A 15,395-nucleotide genomic window follows, 5' to 3' on the forward strand; every position below is an offset into this window, starting at 1 on the left:
TTAAAAGTAAAACTGAAATACCTTATTTACATAAGTATTCAGACCCTTTTCTATGACACTTGAAATTGAGCTCAGGTGCATCCTGTTTCCATTGATCATACTTGAGATGTTTCTACAACTTGATTGGTCCACCTGTGGTAAATTCAATTGATTGGACATGATTTGGAAAGGAACACACCAGTCTATATAAGGTCCCGCAGTTGACAGTGCCTGTCAGAGCAACAACCAAGCCATGAGGTCGAAGGAATTGTCCATAGAGCTCCGAGACAGGATTGTGTCGAGGCACAGATCTGGGGAAGGGTACCAAAAACGTGTTGCAGCATTGAAGGTCCCCAAGAACACAGTGGCCTCCATTATTCTTAAATGGAATAAGTTTGGATCCACCAAGACTCTTCCTAGAGCTGGCTGCCCGGCCAAACTGAGCAATCGGGGAAGAAGGGCCTTGGTCAGGGAGGTGACAAAGAATGCGATGGTCACTCTGACAAAGCTCTAGAGTTCTTCTGTGGAGATGGGAGAACCTTCCAGAAGGACAACCATCTCTGCAGCACTTCACCAATCAGGCCTTCATAGTCAAAAGGCACCTAAAGGACTCTGACCATGAGAAACAATATTCTCAGGTCTGATGAAAACAAGATTGAAGTCTTTGGCCTGAATGTCAAGCGTCATGTCTGRAGGAAACCTGGCACCATCCCATGGTGGTGGCAAAATCATACATTGGGSATGTTTTTCAGTGGCAGGGACTGGGAGACTAGTCAGGATTAAGGGAAAGATGAACGGAGCAAAGTACAGATAAATCCTTGATGAAAACCTGCTCCAGAGCGCTCAGGACCTCAGTCTGGGGCGAAGGTTCATCYTCCAACAGGACAACAACYCTAAGCACACAGCCAAGACAATGCAGGAGTGKCTTCGGGAAAGTCTCAATGTCCTTGAGTGGCCCAGCCAGAGCCCGATCGAACATCTCTGGAGAGACCTGAAAATAGCTGTGCATTGACACTCTCCATCTAACCTCGCGGAGCTTGAGAGGATCTGCAGAGAAGAATGAGAGAAACTCCCCAAATACAGGTGTGCCAAGCTTGTAGTGTCATAGCCAAGACGACTGGAGGCTGTAATCGCTGCCAAAGGTGCTTCAACAAAGTACTGAGTAAAGGCTCTGAATACTTATTGTAAATAAGGTATTTCAGTTTTTATGTTTTGCACAAAATTCAAGAAACAGTTTTTGCTTTGTCATCCTGGGGTATTGTGTGTAGATTGATGAAGGAAAAAAAACAATTTAATCAATTTTAGAGTAAGGCTGTAACGTAACAAAATGTGGAAAAGGTCAAGGGGTCTGAATTCTTTCCAAATACACTCTGTGTGTGTGATTGTCTTGTGTGTGTAGTGCATGTGATGTGTTACACGTACGTACATACATACATACATACATACATACATACATACATACATACATACATACATACATACATACATACATACATACATACATACAGTACCAGTCAAAAGTTTGGACACACCTACTCATTCAAGGGTTTTTCTTTWGTTTCACTATTTTCTACAATGAAGAATAATAGTGAAGACATCAAAACTATGAAATAACACATATGGAATCATGTAGTAATTCAAAAAGTGTTCAACAAATCAAAATATATTTWATATTTGATGACAGCTTTGCACACTCTTGGCATTCTCTCAACCAGCTTCATGAGGTACTTTTCAATTAACAGGTGTGCCTTGTTGAAAGTTAATTTGTGGATTTTCTTTCCTTAATGTGTTTGAGACAATCAGTTGTGTTGTGACAAGGTAGGGGGTGGTATACAGAAGATAGCCCTATTTGGTAAAATATAGTTGAAGACTTTTCTTTGTGTCATAAAAATGTATTTAAATTGCTTAGGAACTTAGCACACTCCAACCCTTATCTTGCACCTACCCCACATTTTCCATGAGTAGTCTTATCGTGTTACTGAATGTATCCAGAGTATTCTCAGATTTCGTTATCAACAAAGTACAGTAAATGTAAAATGCACATAAAATCAACAGTTTAATGTTTGGATTCAGTCTTGTGTCAGTTGAACTGTTGTGTTCTCACCTTTTGATCTAATAATTTCCCCATTATCTCCAAACTGTTGCCTTTTAATTRCTACCATGGTTATGCATATACTTTTCATACTTTCAATTTAGCCCTATCCATATAGGCCAATTCCCACGAGTAATAACTATTGAGAAATAACAAATGAAAGTTGGGAAATGCGATKTTGGCCTTATCCAGGCCTTCTTTAAGACACTACAATGATGAGTCTGTAGATGCTACAAAACCAGTCTTTGGTGTCATTTGAAACTTACTGTGTGCTCTGAACTGTAAGTACTGTTTAGATAAAGAATACAATTTCTGTACATTAATTTATGGATACTAAAAAATATATGTAAATATCTTTAAAGTACCCTTTTGGATTTTGTTCATTTTTCTACATATTTTTTAAACAATGTACTCTACACGCAATGTTCCCTCTWAGCTGCACACCGGCTCCCCCGGGACTGCTGCRCAGAAGAAATATCAGCCGCTCTGCACAAGATTGAACTTCACTCAACCTTCTAAATTTCCCCTTTAGTTAACACTAACAACGTTTCCTTCTACTGTGGGAATTGCCAATATTAGCCACTTTCAATAAAACATACAGAAACAAAATTAACTATGCAAGACTTAGTATGCAAGGGATTTTCTTGTAGGCTGAACGCACCGGAGAGGGATTCTATTGCATTGACAGGCATGATTCTACAGACCAGGGCGGCATAACCAATCAGAGCTGCAGTATCTCTATATGCAAATAGACCATTGCCATACAGTATATGGATCTGTGCCATTCCTTTGAACTGGACTGTGTTTAMAGCATGAGTGGTCGCAAGTAGATGCGCTTGTTTTGAGATCTGCATGTAGCCACGTGTGCACATTTGTTTATATTCTTTGCTAGTAAGTGAGTTAGTAGCCCAGTTATAGATCATTTTTAGTCATAAATGGGGGAGTGGTTGCTTCCGAACAGAGCACTTAACGTGTGCATTTCTAGCCATCTTTAAAAAGCGAGTCAGGTAAAGAAATGCTTTTCTGTCTTAAAGGGGCAGTGTTGTATTTTGAGACAGGCTTGAATAAGCTAAGTAGCCAATAGGCAGAGGGTAGCATAGTTTGTCTGATTCACTGTAATAATGGTATGGGAATAATAATAATAACTTTCTTTTGTAAAGTGGTTTCTTTCATCAAACAACAAATCTTCAGTCACTTCCTTGTCTAAAAGACAAGTGGATGAACAGGTTGTCAAGCCCTGCATATTTTTTCCAAAAGTCTCACGGAATCGAGGCCTACATTGAACACCACACATTGGCTGCTACCGTAGGCTGAATGATTGAACAGCTATTTCCATGTTAAAATGTTATGGGAKGCATTTTCTCCATTGTTTATGTTAGGGCACTCTGATAGGCCTACATTATGATYCAATAGCCACAGTAGTCTACTTGGCCACGGTTATAACTGTAACTTAAWGCGGGTACAGTCTGTGTTCACAAAAAACGCACGCCAGAAGTTGCACAGAATTTTTACAACCTTCACGTTTGCATTCAGCAGACTTGAATTGTTCTCAGTGCTGAAAAAAATTAGGGAACATTGTCTACAAGTACCACACATTTCAGGTCTTGTAATCTAAACTCAGTGCAAAGTCACATGCAAGACTATAAGTACAGCCCTAGCGCTTATGCGGCTAGGGCTTGGCTGATGGAGGAATATCAATTATGCAAATATGTTGAGCAGATTGACRTCATAGTTCGAATTTTATGCCATCTGGGGACACCCCGGTGAGCTGAGAGAGCATTTGCATCAGAGGGCGAGGGGAAGAGCAGAAAAAGAGAGGAAGGGAGGGGGAGGAGCATAAATAAATACTGTTAGAAGTTTTGTCAAATGTTGTAGTTTTTGTTGTTTATTGTTTAGGACACCAGTGGGGACCTGTTCAGGTTCCATCATTTGAGTCTTTAATGATAAAAGCTCTGTCCAAAATCATTGAGGCATCTTTGGGTGGTGGGAAAGTGAGTGAGTGAGTGGTGACATTTGAGTGGTTCGCTTTGCTCCATGTGGTTTGTGATTTCCCAGCGGCCAATACTGAAACCCATCCTGTTGCTGCTAATTAGACAGCATTCTCTGGGTGAGCAATTTCCCACAGGCCAGCTGTGTTTTAGCTTCATTAGCTGAAACTGAGCTTGGKCAAGGGTTTGGACAACAGCACTGGGAATCTATCTCAGATCCCTTTAAATCCCATGATCTACTTTACCAAGAAGATGCACATTTAATTGAGAGTTTGTCTTGAGAGTTTGACGAGATGGATTACTGTATTGGGACAACACAGAGTTGAAATAAAATATCTGAATGTTTTGTTGAGTTGGAAGAAATAGTAACAAGGAATAACAGTGCATTTCTGTTCATTTACCAAACTTGCTGKTTTTTGGAAGAAACTGTGTGCTCCAGGGTCCTCTCTCTCGCTGCAGGGAGCTCTGCATGACCCCTGAAGTGTAAAGAATGACTGGGTCCTGCAGAGGGCTTTAATGTCCTCCACTGTCACATGGCTACAGCTGCATGTGACACAGCAGAAGGGCACCCCTCACCTCCCCTGACTGTTACAGTAGAAGTGCCGCAGAGCAGTCACTAGGGGAGGAGAGGCGGTTCGTTCAATGTTTCTGTTTTTACTGCGTATTATGTTACCAACTCTGTGAAATGTGCGTCGTAAATGCTTTTGTAAGACCACCCACTGTAGACGTCTGAATGCGAAATTCTTCACACGATTCTACATGTAAAATCGGTGCGCACTCGGCCAGCACACTCTATTGGTGTGTCTGAGGCCTTAATGATCCCTTCCTTGTGTCCTTGCAGAGACGAGGGGCGATCTCTTATGACAGTGAGAATCAAACAGCTCTCTACATTCGGATGCTCGGTACGTATGGTATGATATTCACTTGATTTTTCTCAATCCATATATATTGAAACATATCGTATGGCCATTTTCACCACCCATATGAATATTGATGATTTAAGTAATGTTTTGATGCATGTTTGTTAATTAGTAGATAAGCAATAGCTCTACTGCTGTTCCATGTCTAATCTTGTTAGTACATCTATGGGTAATCTTACCCAGCAAGGTGGCTGGTAGCCTAGTGGTTAGAGCGTTGGGCCAGTAACTGAAAGGTTGCTGGTTAGAATCCCCGAGCCGACAAGGCTCTGTCGAKGTGCCCTTGAGCAAGGCACTTAACCCTAATTGCTCCCGAAAGTTGCTCTGGATAAGAGCGTCTTCTAAAAATGTAAATATRAGGTCTAATAGTACTTTAGACATACGAACTAAGAAAGGGTATGTGTTTCTGTTTTACGATCCTGTCTCTTATGAATACAGGATCTTTAACACGTACTCTTTCTTAGTCAGTATGGCTAACAGTTCTTAAGATGTTTTATATCACAGGCGAGGAATGTAAGATGTCTCCCAACTAGATAACTACCTAACTCTATCTAATATAACTGCAGAGTCTGTTTTGATCTAGTCTGAATAGAGAAGCCTGCCTCTTCTCCAGCTCACTGACACCAGTGTGAATACTAATGTGTCACAGCCATGCTTCCTCTTCAGCTGTGTCTGTGTTGCCTCAGCCTTTGCCTCCCAAAGGGCACCCTATACCCTATGTTGTGCACTACTTTTGACCAGAGCCCTATGGGTCATGGTCAAAAGTAGTGCACTACATASGGAATAAGGAGCTATTTGAGGCGCAGCCTCAGTCTCTGCAGGCCCAATGCTTTATTAAATGAAACACCTCTTTATTGCCAGTACCTTGAGGACCGTGTTTTCCCATTCCTTCTAGGAGATGTGAGAGTCAGAAGCCAAGTGGGGTTTGAACCGGAACTAAGAGGGTCCCATCCTTACTTGTATGTCGATTTCCGAACTTTGCACTGTAAGTATGAACCAAAAACTCCCATTCATTGTGTGACCACCCCTTAAAACCSCTTCTATCAATAAAGAAGCTGAACCATTTTACAACCCATGATTTGTTGCTTGTAGCTCTTATGATTGATGTAACTCTGTATGATAACTTGACTTATGAACTAAATGGCAGATGTGAAGTGGACACTCAACAATCCCTCATCTAAATGTAGGCAAGATACACATCCACATACTGTAGTGGATAGGATTATATCATTTCAACTGATAAGACATTTAAACGGTCATGTGCTTGAATTAATGAAATTAAAGCATTTGATATTATTCACTTGTCAMATTGGATCTTCTGAAAAGGTCTATGAAAAGACCATTGTACAAAGTCTCTCCAACAAATTGATCAATGGAAGCCATCCAGCTGGCTGTCCTATTGACGTGATCGTATGTGTTGTGTTTGCTGACTGTGTAAAACTTTCCAGCAATCAATATTGCATTTTAGAATGTTTTGGGACCATCACCTATTAGACATTAGACATTAATCCTGGCTTTGTTTGTTAATGCCTTGATCTTTCCAAGAGTTTTCTAGAATGCAGGTTTGCTGCAAAAGGCCATTTGAGGCTTGCTAGTCTGCAATGGTTGGTGAGTGTGCGTTGACAATGCAGTACTCAGATTGGTGGGCTGCCAGCTGGCTGGAAAATGGGCTGCTGTGTCAGCAGCATGTCTGCACACTCACGCCTCTTTGCACTAGTCACAGTGGTGGGGGTGGCCACGGCATGGTGGCTCAAATCCCCTCTTGTGTTTGTCCTCTGTCAATGCTAGTCACTGTTTGAATTGACTTGGGACTCTTGACACTACCCTCGTCTTTTCAAAAAGTTTCACAGTTAACAGGTTATTATTCWAACTTTCGTGAAATGCATCTTGTTCTATATTGAGGTTATTACAGTACAGTACAGTATTAACCCTAATGTTATTGACTTTTTGACGTGTTTTTTTACTTTGTCCTGAATGATATGCTGTGCTCTGCTTTTAGTACAGAGTGTAGATTAGAGTTGTGTGCACATATGGAGAATGGAATTCTGTAATAGAACTGTTTGAAAAGCTTTCAGTGTTCTAGAGCTCCAAAAGCCAACTGATGGTGTTTTTTTTATTTAATTTAAATCATAACACCAACGCACGTGAAGTAGTTAGCTAGCCAACTGCAACTTGAAACATTACTTAGCTATGGGAAAAAAAGGTGRTTAAGCGAACTTCTGGCGTTTGTGGAGATGGACATCTCTTTGAAAGCTACTTGAAAAATAATGCAACAAAGCATCATGTTACTCTTACCTGGAAATTAATTAAGTTGTTAGCTATATAAACTTGGCTTAGCTTTAGAGCAAAGTGAGTACATTTCAACCATAGCTAATCATCCTGTGCTTTTGTTTCCACAGCCCGACCCCAGTCTGCGGGACCTGTGTCTGCCAGGAATGTCCGCAGGCTGCTGAGCTTTCAGAGGTACCTCCACTCGTCACGGTTCATCCGCGGCATCCCAGCCTCCAACCCACTAGGCTACATCCTTGACGATGACTACACAGGTCAAGCCAAGGTTAGTGGCAATCTATCCAGCAACAATACTTCCTAAATATGTAAGTATTGTAGTATCACTGAGTAAAAATTGGTCAGGTGATAATTGTAACCCAATATAATTCTTCATGTATTTCAGTTAATGCTGGAGAAGGTTGGAAACTGGAACTTTGACATGTTCCTTTTTGATAGACTTACAAAYGGTAAGGTGTWTTCCTAGGTGATTGTTGCCCTCTACTGTTTAAGAATTGCAAATGCAATGCATGCCTGCTTTATTTTCTCACCCTGACATGTATTGCTCTCTATTTTCATTTGGAAAATGTTCAATCACATAATAGTTTTCTATAAATGTGGATGGAGAATGACATGTGATTTTATTGTGGATGGCGTTTTGCTAGTGRTTTTGTTGTGGATGGCGTTTTKCTAGTGATTTTRTTGTGGATGGCGTTTTGMTAGTGATTTTGTTGTGGATSGCGTTTTGCTAGTCAGACTAAGTAGATGTGGTTAGAGTTCAGTTTTAGATTAAGGAGTAGGACTATTACATCATGTGTCCCTTCCCTTGTCTGTTATTACAAACTGCAGTGTTATTATGCATTTGTTGATTCATTGTTTCTGTTCTGCTTACTTACAGGGAACAGCCTCGTCAACCTGACCTTTCACTTATTCAACAGTTATGGGTTAATTGAGCTCTTTCAGTTGGACATGGTTAAACTTAGAAGATTTTTAGGTATTGAAATTAAATTAAATACACCGTATTGCACTGGGACATGGGTTTATTTAAACCCAATATTGTCTACTTGAATGAAGTGGTGATGCATAGTTGAAACTCTCCYCAAATGAAATGAATACGTAATGTTGTTGTTGTTGTTGTTAGTCATGATTCAAGAGGACTACCGCAGCCAGAACCCCTACCACAATGCAGTCCACGCTGCGGACGTGACTCAGGCCATGTATTGTTACCTGCAGGAGCCCAAGGTGAGAGGAAATTACACTGTTAACCACTAACAAATAACTCAWCTACAACTGAATGTCCTCAAAACAGATCAATACTCTTAAGCTTTTCACATTTCTTTGAAAATGTGTTTATTCTTTGTAGTGTTTTATTTTGTAGAAGGATGTGTAGGTTTTTGTAAGTGCTGTAGCCTTCAAAATGTGTGGACCAAAAAAAGAATAACCTACAAGTACACCTGGAGAAGTTTGTTCCAACTGTACCTCTTCATGAGGAGTCTGATGAGGAGGGTTCTGTGTGTTTGTTCCAACTGTACCTCTTCATGAGGAGTCTGATGAGGAGGGTTCTGTGTTTTGCAGCTCGCTGAGACGATGACTTCCTGTGATCTCCTGCTGGGTCTGCTGGCTGCTGCCACCCATGATCTGGACCATCCAGGTGTCAACCAGCCTTTCCTCATAAAAACAAACCATTATCTAGCAGCACTGTACAAGGTAAGGCCCTATACTGAAAATAGCCTCTGGGCTCAATGTTGATGCTTGTGGTGATAAAACCAATTTTCCAAACTGGGATCAATAACGTACTACTYCACTTTCTCTACAAGCGCTGTCGACCGAGAGTTGTCCTGTTCTTTCGACCAATCGATTGGTCTATATATTTAAACTTATTTTTCCATATATAGACAGACACACCCTGTGTTTGAATAAAACCAACTACATATGCGCTGAGCTTGTCTGACGCTTTAAGCACACTGTTTAATTAAATAATTAAGACACGCAAATGACTCAAGAAAGTCACGATGGTCACGCTGTGTTAGGCAATAATTGGGCTACACTGATAACTTGAGCTTGGTTCCCAAGTTTCAAACCATACCAAACCATCTTTGGTATACAGTAGTGTCGCGATAATATTTGAATTGAGGAAGTTGTTCATAATCATTAGGATATTTTAGCGATCCGCAGTAAACGTCCAAAATGCCCCCCAGCCTACAGCACTTGAGATGCGTTCTAAGGCTATGGATGAGAAAGTGAACTTATCATTTMCAAAAGTTTAGATCAGTTGTATGCTGCTTTGCGATCAATTAACAGCAAGGGTTACATTAAATAGGCGCAATATTTTTTACTGATACATTTGGCAATATTCAATTCATACGCGCAAAACATATAAACAAAAGCATTCACTGTGAACGTTGATACATGTAGGCCCTTCCTATATAGGCTATACACAGCACTACGTTCAATTTATGAAATCAGTTATTGTTTTCTTGCYCAAACCGTGAGCAACACACAGGGATGTTGATTCACACGGGACTAGTATTATTAGTGGACCTTGGAGTTCGCCAAAAAACAGTAGGTTATTCTGGTTGGAATTGTTACTCTCCTACCATGTACAAATTACTGTCATGGCAGATTCGGCGGGACTAAAATAACAGATGTTTTGTGCTTGTGCACATAATTACATTACCTGACCAACCCCAGTAAAACTAATCCTGTCCGAAWAGGGCTTAAGGCAAGGGCTGTTTCCTCGCCTCTGCTGCTGCTACCCCTGCTGCATTGTTCTCAATCCCAATATGCTWGTTMATTTTGCTGTTATGCACATAGCAACATAGGGAAAGGTGCCAATTCTACAGCGYACTAAAGATTCTGTTTCACAACGGCGGACAGCTACCATATCCAACGCGGAAGAAAGTGCATTTTTATAAAATAATATTAGATTTAGATTGCACCATTATTTTTACATAAACATATACAATTGCAGTATCACATGTCTTAGAGTGATGGACTGTGCCATCCCCGTGGCCTCCGCAATTTATTAGACCACTGACACGGGTGCGAATCAGACAGGTGTCTTGTGCACCATGAAWWWWWTKTATTAATTGTGACTGCTCGACTAMAGAAATCTCGGTCGACCATCAGCCTATCGACTAAACAATCGACCAGTCAACTAAATGTGGTTAGCMCTACTCTCTACTCATCATTATTTTAGTCTCTTTGATGGATAAAATGCTGATATAGTTGTCCATAAAATGTTGAATGACTTTAAAATACATGTTAATGGTTGGCATCAGACATCATCTAGCCCATGTACAATATAATTACCTCTTTAATACTCTGAGTATTTTTTGGGTTGTGTTTTCCATTGTAGAATATCTCAGTTTTGGAGAATCACCACTGGAAGTCTGCTGTGGGCCTGCTCCGAGAGTCAGCACTCTTGTCCCACCTTCCCACTGAAGACAGGTCAGTTCAGAGACAGGGCATCTTCTATAACAACTTTATTTGTGCCCTCAGGGCAATTCCATACAGTGCCTTCGGAAAGTATTCAGACCCTTTGACTTTTTCCACATTTTGTTAGGTTACAGCCTTATTCTACAATTGACTAAATCATATTTTTCCCTCATCAATCTACACACAATACCCCATAATAACAAAGCAAGAACAGGTTTTTAGAAATGTTTGCTAATTTTATAAAATAAAAWWWACTGATATCGCATTTACATAAGTATTCAGAGCCTTTACTCAGTACTTTGTTGAAGCACCTTTGGCAGCGATTAAAGCCTCAAGTCTTCTTGGGTATAACGCTACATGCTTGGACAAGGAAGATGGCGCCGACAGACATGGCAACACTGCTTCTCGCTCCTAAGCAATTTTGCAGTATTTYTTTCTTACAATATTAGCACAGAACATTTTTTTGTGCTATTACATAAAGCCGGAAATGTAAATGTATTTAAAAAAAMAAACATTTAACCTTTATTTAACTAGGCAAGTCAGTTAAGAACAAATTCTTATCAATTCTTATTTATAATGACAGCCTACACGRGCCAAATACAGATGACGCTGGGCCAATTGTGCGCCGCCCTATGGGACTCCCAATCACGGACGGTTGTGATACAGCCTGGAATCGAACCAGGGTGTCTGTAGTRACGCCTCTTGCACTGAGATGCAGTGTCTTAGACCGCTGCGCCACTCGGGAACCCAAAAAKAACTGTTGGATATCAGAACGGTAGTAACTCACCAGCATTATGACCAGGAATACAACTTTTMCGAATTTGATCCTTTGTTCGTAGCCCCCAGGGCAATTGAACTTATCCCAGACRCTGCTCCAAGACACCGCCAGCGRAGAGAGGTATTTGGAGTGGACTTCTAGTCAGACTCAGGAGGCGTGCACACCATCCACCGCTTCTGAGTATATTACTCGCTAATGTTCAGTCTCTGAACAATAAAGTAGACGAGCTCAGGGCRAGGATCTCCTTCCAGGGAGACATCAGGGACTGTARCATACTCTGTTTAATGGAATCATGGCTCTCTCAGKACATACTGTCCCCGTCCATATAGCCAGCTGGGTTCTCAGTACATCRCGCAGACAGGAATAAAGAACTCTCCGGGAAGAAGAAAGGCGATGGTGTATGTATCATGATTAACTACTCATGGTGTGATTGTGATAACATACAGAAACTCAAGTCCTTTTGTTCACCTGACCTAGAGTACCTCACAATCAAATGCCGACCGTATTACCTCCCAAGAGAAYTCTCTTTGGTTATAGTCACAGCCGTGTATATTTTCCCTCAAGCCGATACCACGATGGCCCTCAAGGAACTACACTGGACTTTATGCAAACTGGAAACCACATATCCTGAGGCCGCATTTATTGTAGCTGGGGATTTTAACAAAGCAAATTTGAGGAAAGCGCTACCGAAGTTCTATCAACACATTGACTGTAGTACCTGCTCTGAAAAAATACTCGACCACTGCTACTCCCCCTTTCGAGATGCCTACAAGGCCCTCCCCCGCCCTCCCTTCGGAAAATCAGATCACGACTCCATTTTGCTCCTCCCTTCCTATAGGCAGAAACTCAAACAGGAAATACTCGTGCTAAGGTCTATTTAACACTGGTCTGACCAATCGGAATGCATTTTGTTCACGCAAGATATGTTCTGGGTAGTCTCTGAGAATAACATTGACGTATACATGGACAAGGTGACTGAGTTCATCAGGAAGTGTATGGGGATGTTGTTCCCAATGTGACTATGAAAACCTACCCGAAACAGAAACCATGGATAGATGGCAGCATTCGCGCAAAACTGAAAGTGTGAACTGCATTTAACCATGGCAAGGTGACTGGGAATATGATTGAATACAAACAGTGTAGTTATTCCCTCCGTCAATCAGGCAAAACGTCAGTACAGAGACAAAGTAGAGTTGCAATTCAACGGCTCAGACACGAGACGTATGTAGTAGGGTCTACAGACAATCACGGATTACAAAGGGGAAACCAGCCACGTCACGGACATAGGTGTCATGCTCTTTTTCACCCTGAGGATAACACAGTGCCACCGACGTAGCCCACTCCCAAGGACTGTGGGCTCTCGTTCTCCATTGCCGATGTGAGTAAGACATTTAAGCGTTAACCCTCGCAGGGCTGTTGGCCCATCCCTAGCTGCGTCCAAAGAGCATGCGCAGACCAGCTGGTTGGAGTGTTTACAGATATATTCAATCTCTCCCTATCCCAGTCTGTTGTCCCCACTTGCTTCAAGATGTCAACCATTGTTCCTGTACCCAAGAAAGCAAAGGTAACTGAACTAAATGACTATTGCCCTGTAACACTCACTTCTGTCATCATGAACTGGGTTGAGAGGCTAGTTAAGGATCATATCACCTCTACCTTACCTGACACTCTAGACCCATAGTACCCTCCAAGCCAATCTTAAAGTTCGGGGCCCTGGGCCTGAACCCCGCCCCGTGTAACTGGGTCTTGGACTTCCCCCAGGCAGTGAAGGTAGGAAACAACACCTCCACTTTGCTGATCCTCAACACTGGCGCCCCACAAGGGTGAGTGTTCAGCCCCCTCCTGTAGTCCCTGTTCACCCATGACAGCGTGGCCATGCACGCCTCCAAATCAATAATCAAGTTTGCAGACGACACAACAGTAGTAGGCCTGATTACCAACAATGACGAGACAGCCTACAGGGAGGAGGTGAAGGCTCTGACAGAGTGGTACCAGGAAAATAACCTCTCTCTCAACATCAACAAAACAAAGGAGCTGATGGTGGACTTCAGGAAACAGCAGAGGGAACACGCCCCTATCCACATCGACGGCACCGAAGGGGAGAAGTTCCTCAGCGTACACATCGCTAACAATCTGAAATGGTCCACCCATACAGACAGTTTGTTGAAGAAGGCGCAACAGCCCCTCTTCAACCTCAAGAGGCTGAAGAAATTTGGCTTGTCACCTAAAACCCTCACAAACTTTTACAGATGCACAATTGAGAGCATCCTGTCGGTCTGTATTATCGCCTGGAATGGCAACTGCATCGCCAGAAACCTGCAGGGCTCTCCAGAGGGTGGTGCGGTCAGCCCAACGCCTCACCGGGGGCACACTGCCTGCCTTCCAGGACACCTACAGCACCCGAAGTCACAGGAAGGCCAAAAAGATCATCAAGGACATCAACCGCTCGAGCCACAGCCTGTCCACCCTCTTATCATCCAGTAGGCGAGGTCAGTACAGGTGCGTCAAAGCTTGGACTGAGAGACTGAAAAACAGCTTCTATCTCAAGGCCATCAGACTGCCATCACAAGCCGGCTACCACCCGGTTACTCAACCCTGCACCTTTGAAGCTGCTGCCCTATATACATAGACATGGAATCACTGGCCATTTTAATAATGGAACACTAGTCACTTTAATAATGTTTACATACTGCTTTACTCAACTCATATGTATATATTGTATTATATTCTACCGTATTTTAGTTACAGAAACTCAAGTCCTTTTGTTCACCTGACCTAGAGTACCTCACAATCAAAGCCGACCGTATTACTCCCAAGAGAATCTCTTTGGTTATAGTCACAGCCGTGTATATTTCCCTCAAGCCGATACCACGATGGCCCTCAAGGAACTACACTGGACTTTATGCAAACTGGAAACCACATATCCTGAGGCCGCATTTATTGTAGCTGGGGATTTTAACAAAGCAAATTTGAGGAAAGCGCTACCGAAGTTCTATCAACACATTGACTGTAGTACCTGCTCCGAAAAATACTCGACCACTGCTACTCCCCTTCGAGATGCCTACAAGGCCCTCCCCCGCCCTCCCTTCGGAAAATCAGATCACGACTCCATTTTGCTCCTCCCTTCCTATAGGCAGAAACTCAAACAGGAAGTACTCGTGCTAAGGTCTATTTAACACTGGTCTGACCAATCGGAATGCATTTGTTCACGCAAGAATGTTCTGGGTAGTCTCTGATAATAACATTGACGTATCATGGACAAGGTGACGAGTTCATCAGGAAGTGTATGGGATGTTGTTCCCAATGTGACTATGAAAACCTACCCGAAACAGAAACCATGGAATCATATGTATATATTGTATTATATTCTACCGTATTTTAGTCCAATGCCACTCCGACACGGCTCATCCTAATATTATATATTTTCTTCAATTCCATTAATTTACTTTTAGATTGTGTGTGATTGTTGTGAATTGTTAGAACTACTGCACTGTTGGAGCTAGGAACCCAAGAATTCTCACACTCGCAATTACATCTGCTAAATACAGTACCAAACAAAAGTTGGACACACCTACTCATTCAAGTTTTTTTATTTTTTAAATATTTCTACATGTAGAATATAGTGAAGACATCAAAACTATGAAATAACACATATGGAATCATGTAGTAACCAAAAAAGTGTTAAACAAATCAAAATATATTTTATATTTGAATTCTTCAAAGTAACCACCTTTTGCCTTGATGACGCTTTGCACACTCTTGGCATTCTCTCAACCAGCTTCATGAGGTAGTCACCTGGAATGCATTTCAATTAACAGGTGTGCCTTGTTAAAGATCATTTGTGGAATTTCTTTCCTTAATGCGTTTGAGCAAATCGTTGTGTTGTGACAGGTAGGGGTGGTATACAGAAGATCCATATTTGGTAAAACAAATCGAGG

At 41.9% G+C, this 15,395-nt stretch overlaps 1 protein-coding gene across 6 annotated transcripts in view; it reads left to right on the forward strand.

Moving 5' to 3' along the window:
- LOC111956754 (high affinity 3',5'-cyclic-AMP phosphodiesterase 7A) overlaps window positions 1-15,395 on the forward strand; it is a 78,897-nt gene that overhangs the window by 43,635 nt on the left and 19,867 nt on the right. For 2 of the 6 annotated variants that reach the window (XM_023977328.2, XM_023977332.2), the window contains exons 2-9: window positions 4,901-4,970; window positions 5,872-5,961; window positions 7,376-7,530; window positions 7,648-7,711; window positions 8,140-8,235; window positions 8,383-8,483; window positions 8,817-8,948; window positions 10,600-10,691. In XM_023977328.2, the coding sequence (XP_023833096.1) occupies window positions 4,901-4,970; window positions 5,872-5,961; window positions 7,376-7,530; window positions 7,648-7,711; window positions 8,140-8,235; window positions 8,383-8,483; window positions 8,817-8,948; window positions 10,600-10,691 (800 nt within the window). The remainder of the gene's footprint in view (window positions 1-4,900; window positions 4,971-5,871; window positions 5,962-7,375; window positions 7,531-7,647; window positions 7,712-8,139; window positions 8,236-8,382; window positions 8,484-8,816; window positions 8,949-10,599; window positions 10,692-15,395) is intronic. The other 4 variants (XM_023977331.2, XM_023977333.2, XM_023977329.2 and 1 more) reach the window with 3 other exon arrangements.

This window comes from Salvelinus sp. IW2-2015, linkage group LG32 (genome assembly GCF_002910315.2).
Source record: "Salvelinus sp. IW2-2015 linkage group LG32, ASM291031v2, whole genome shotgun sequence".
NCBI lineage: Eukaryota > Metazoa > Chordata > Actinopteri > Salmoniformes > Salmonidae > Salvelinus > Salvelinus sp. IW2-2015.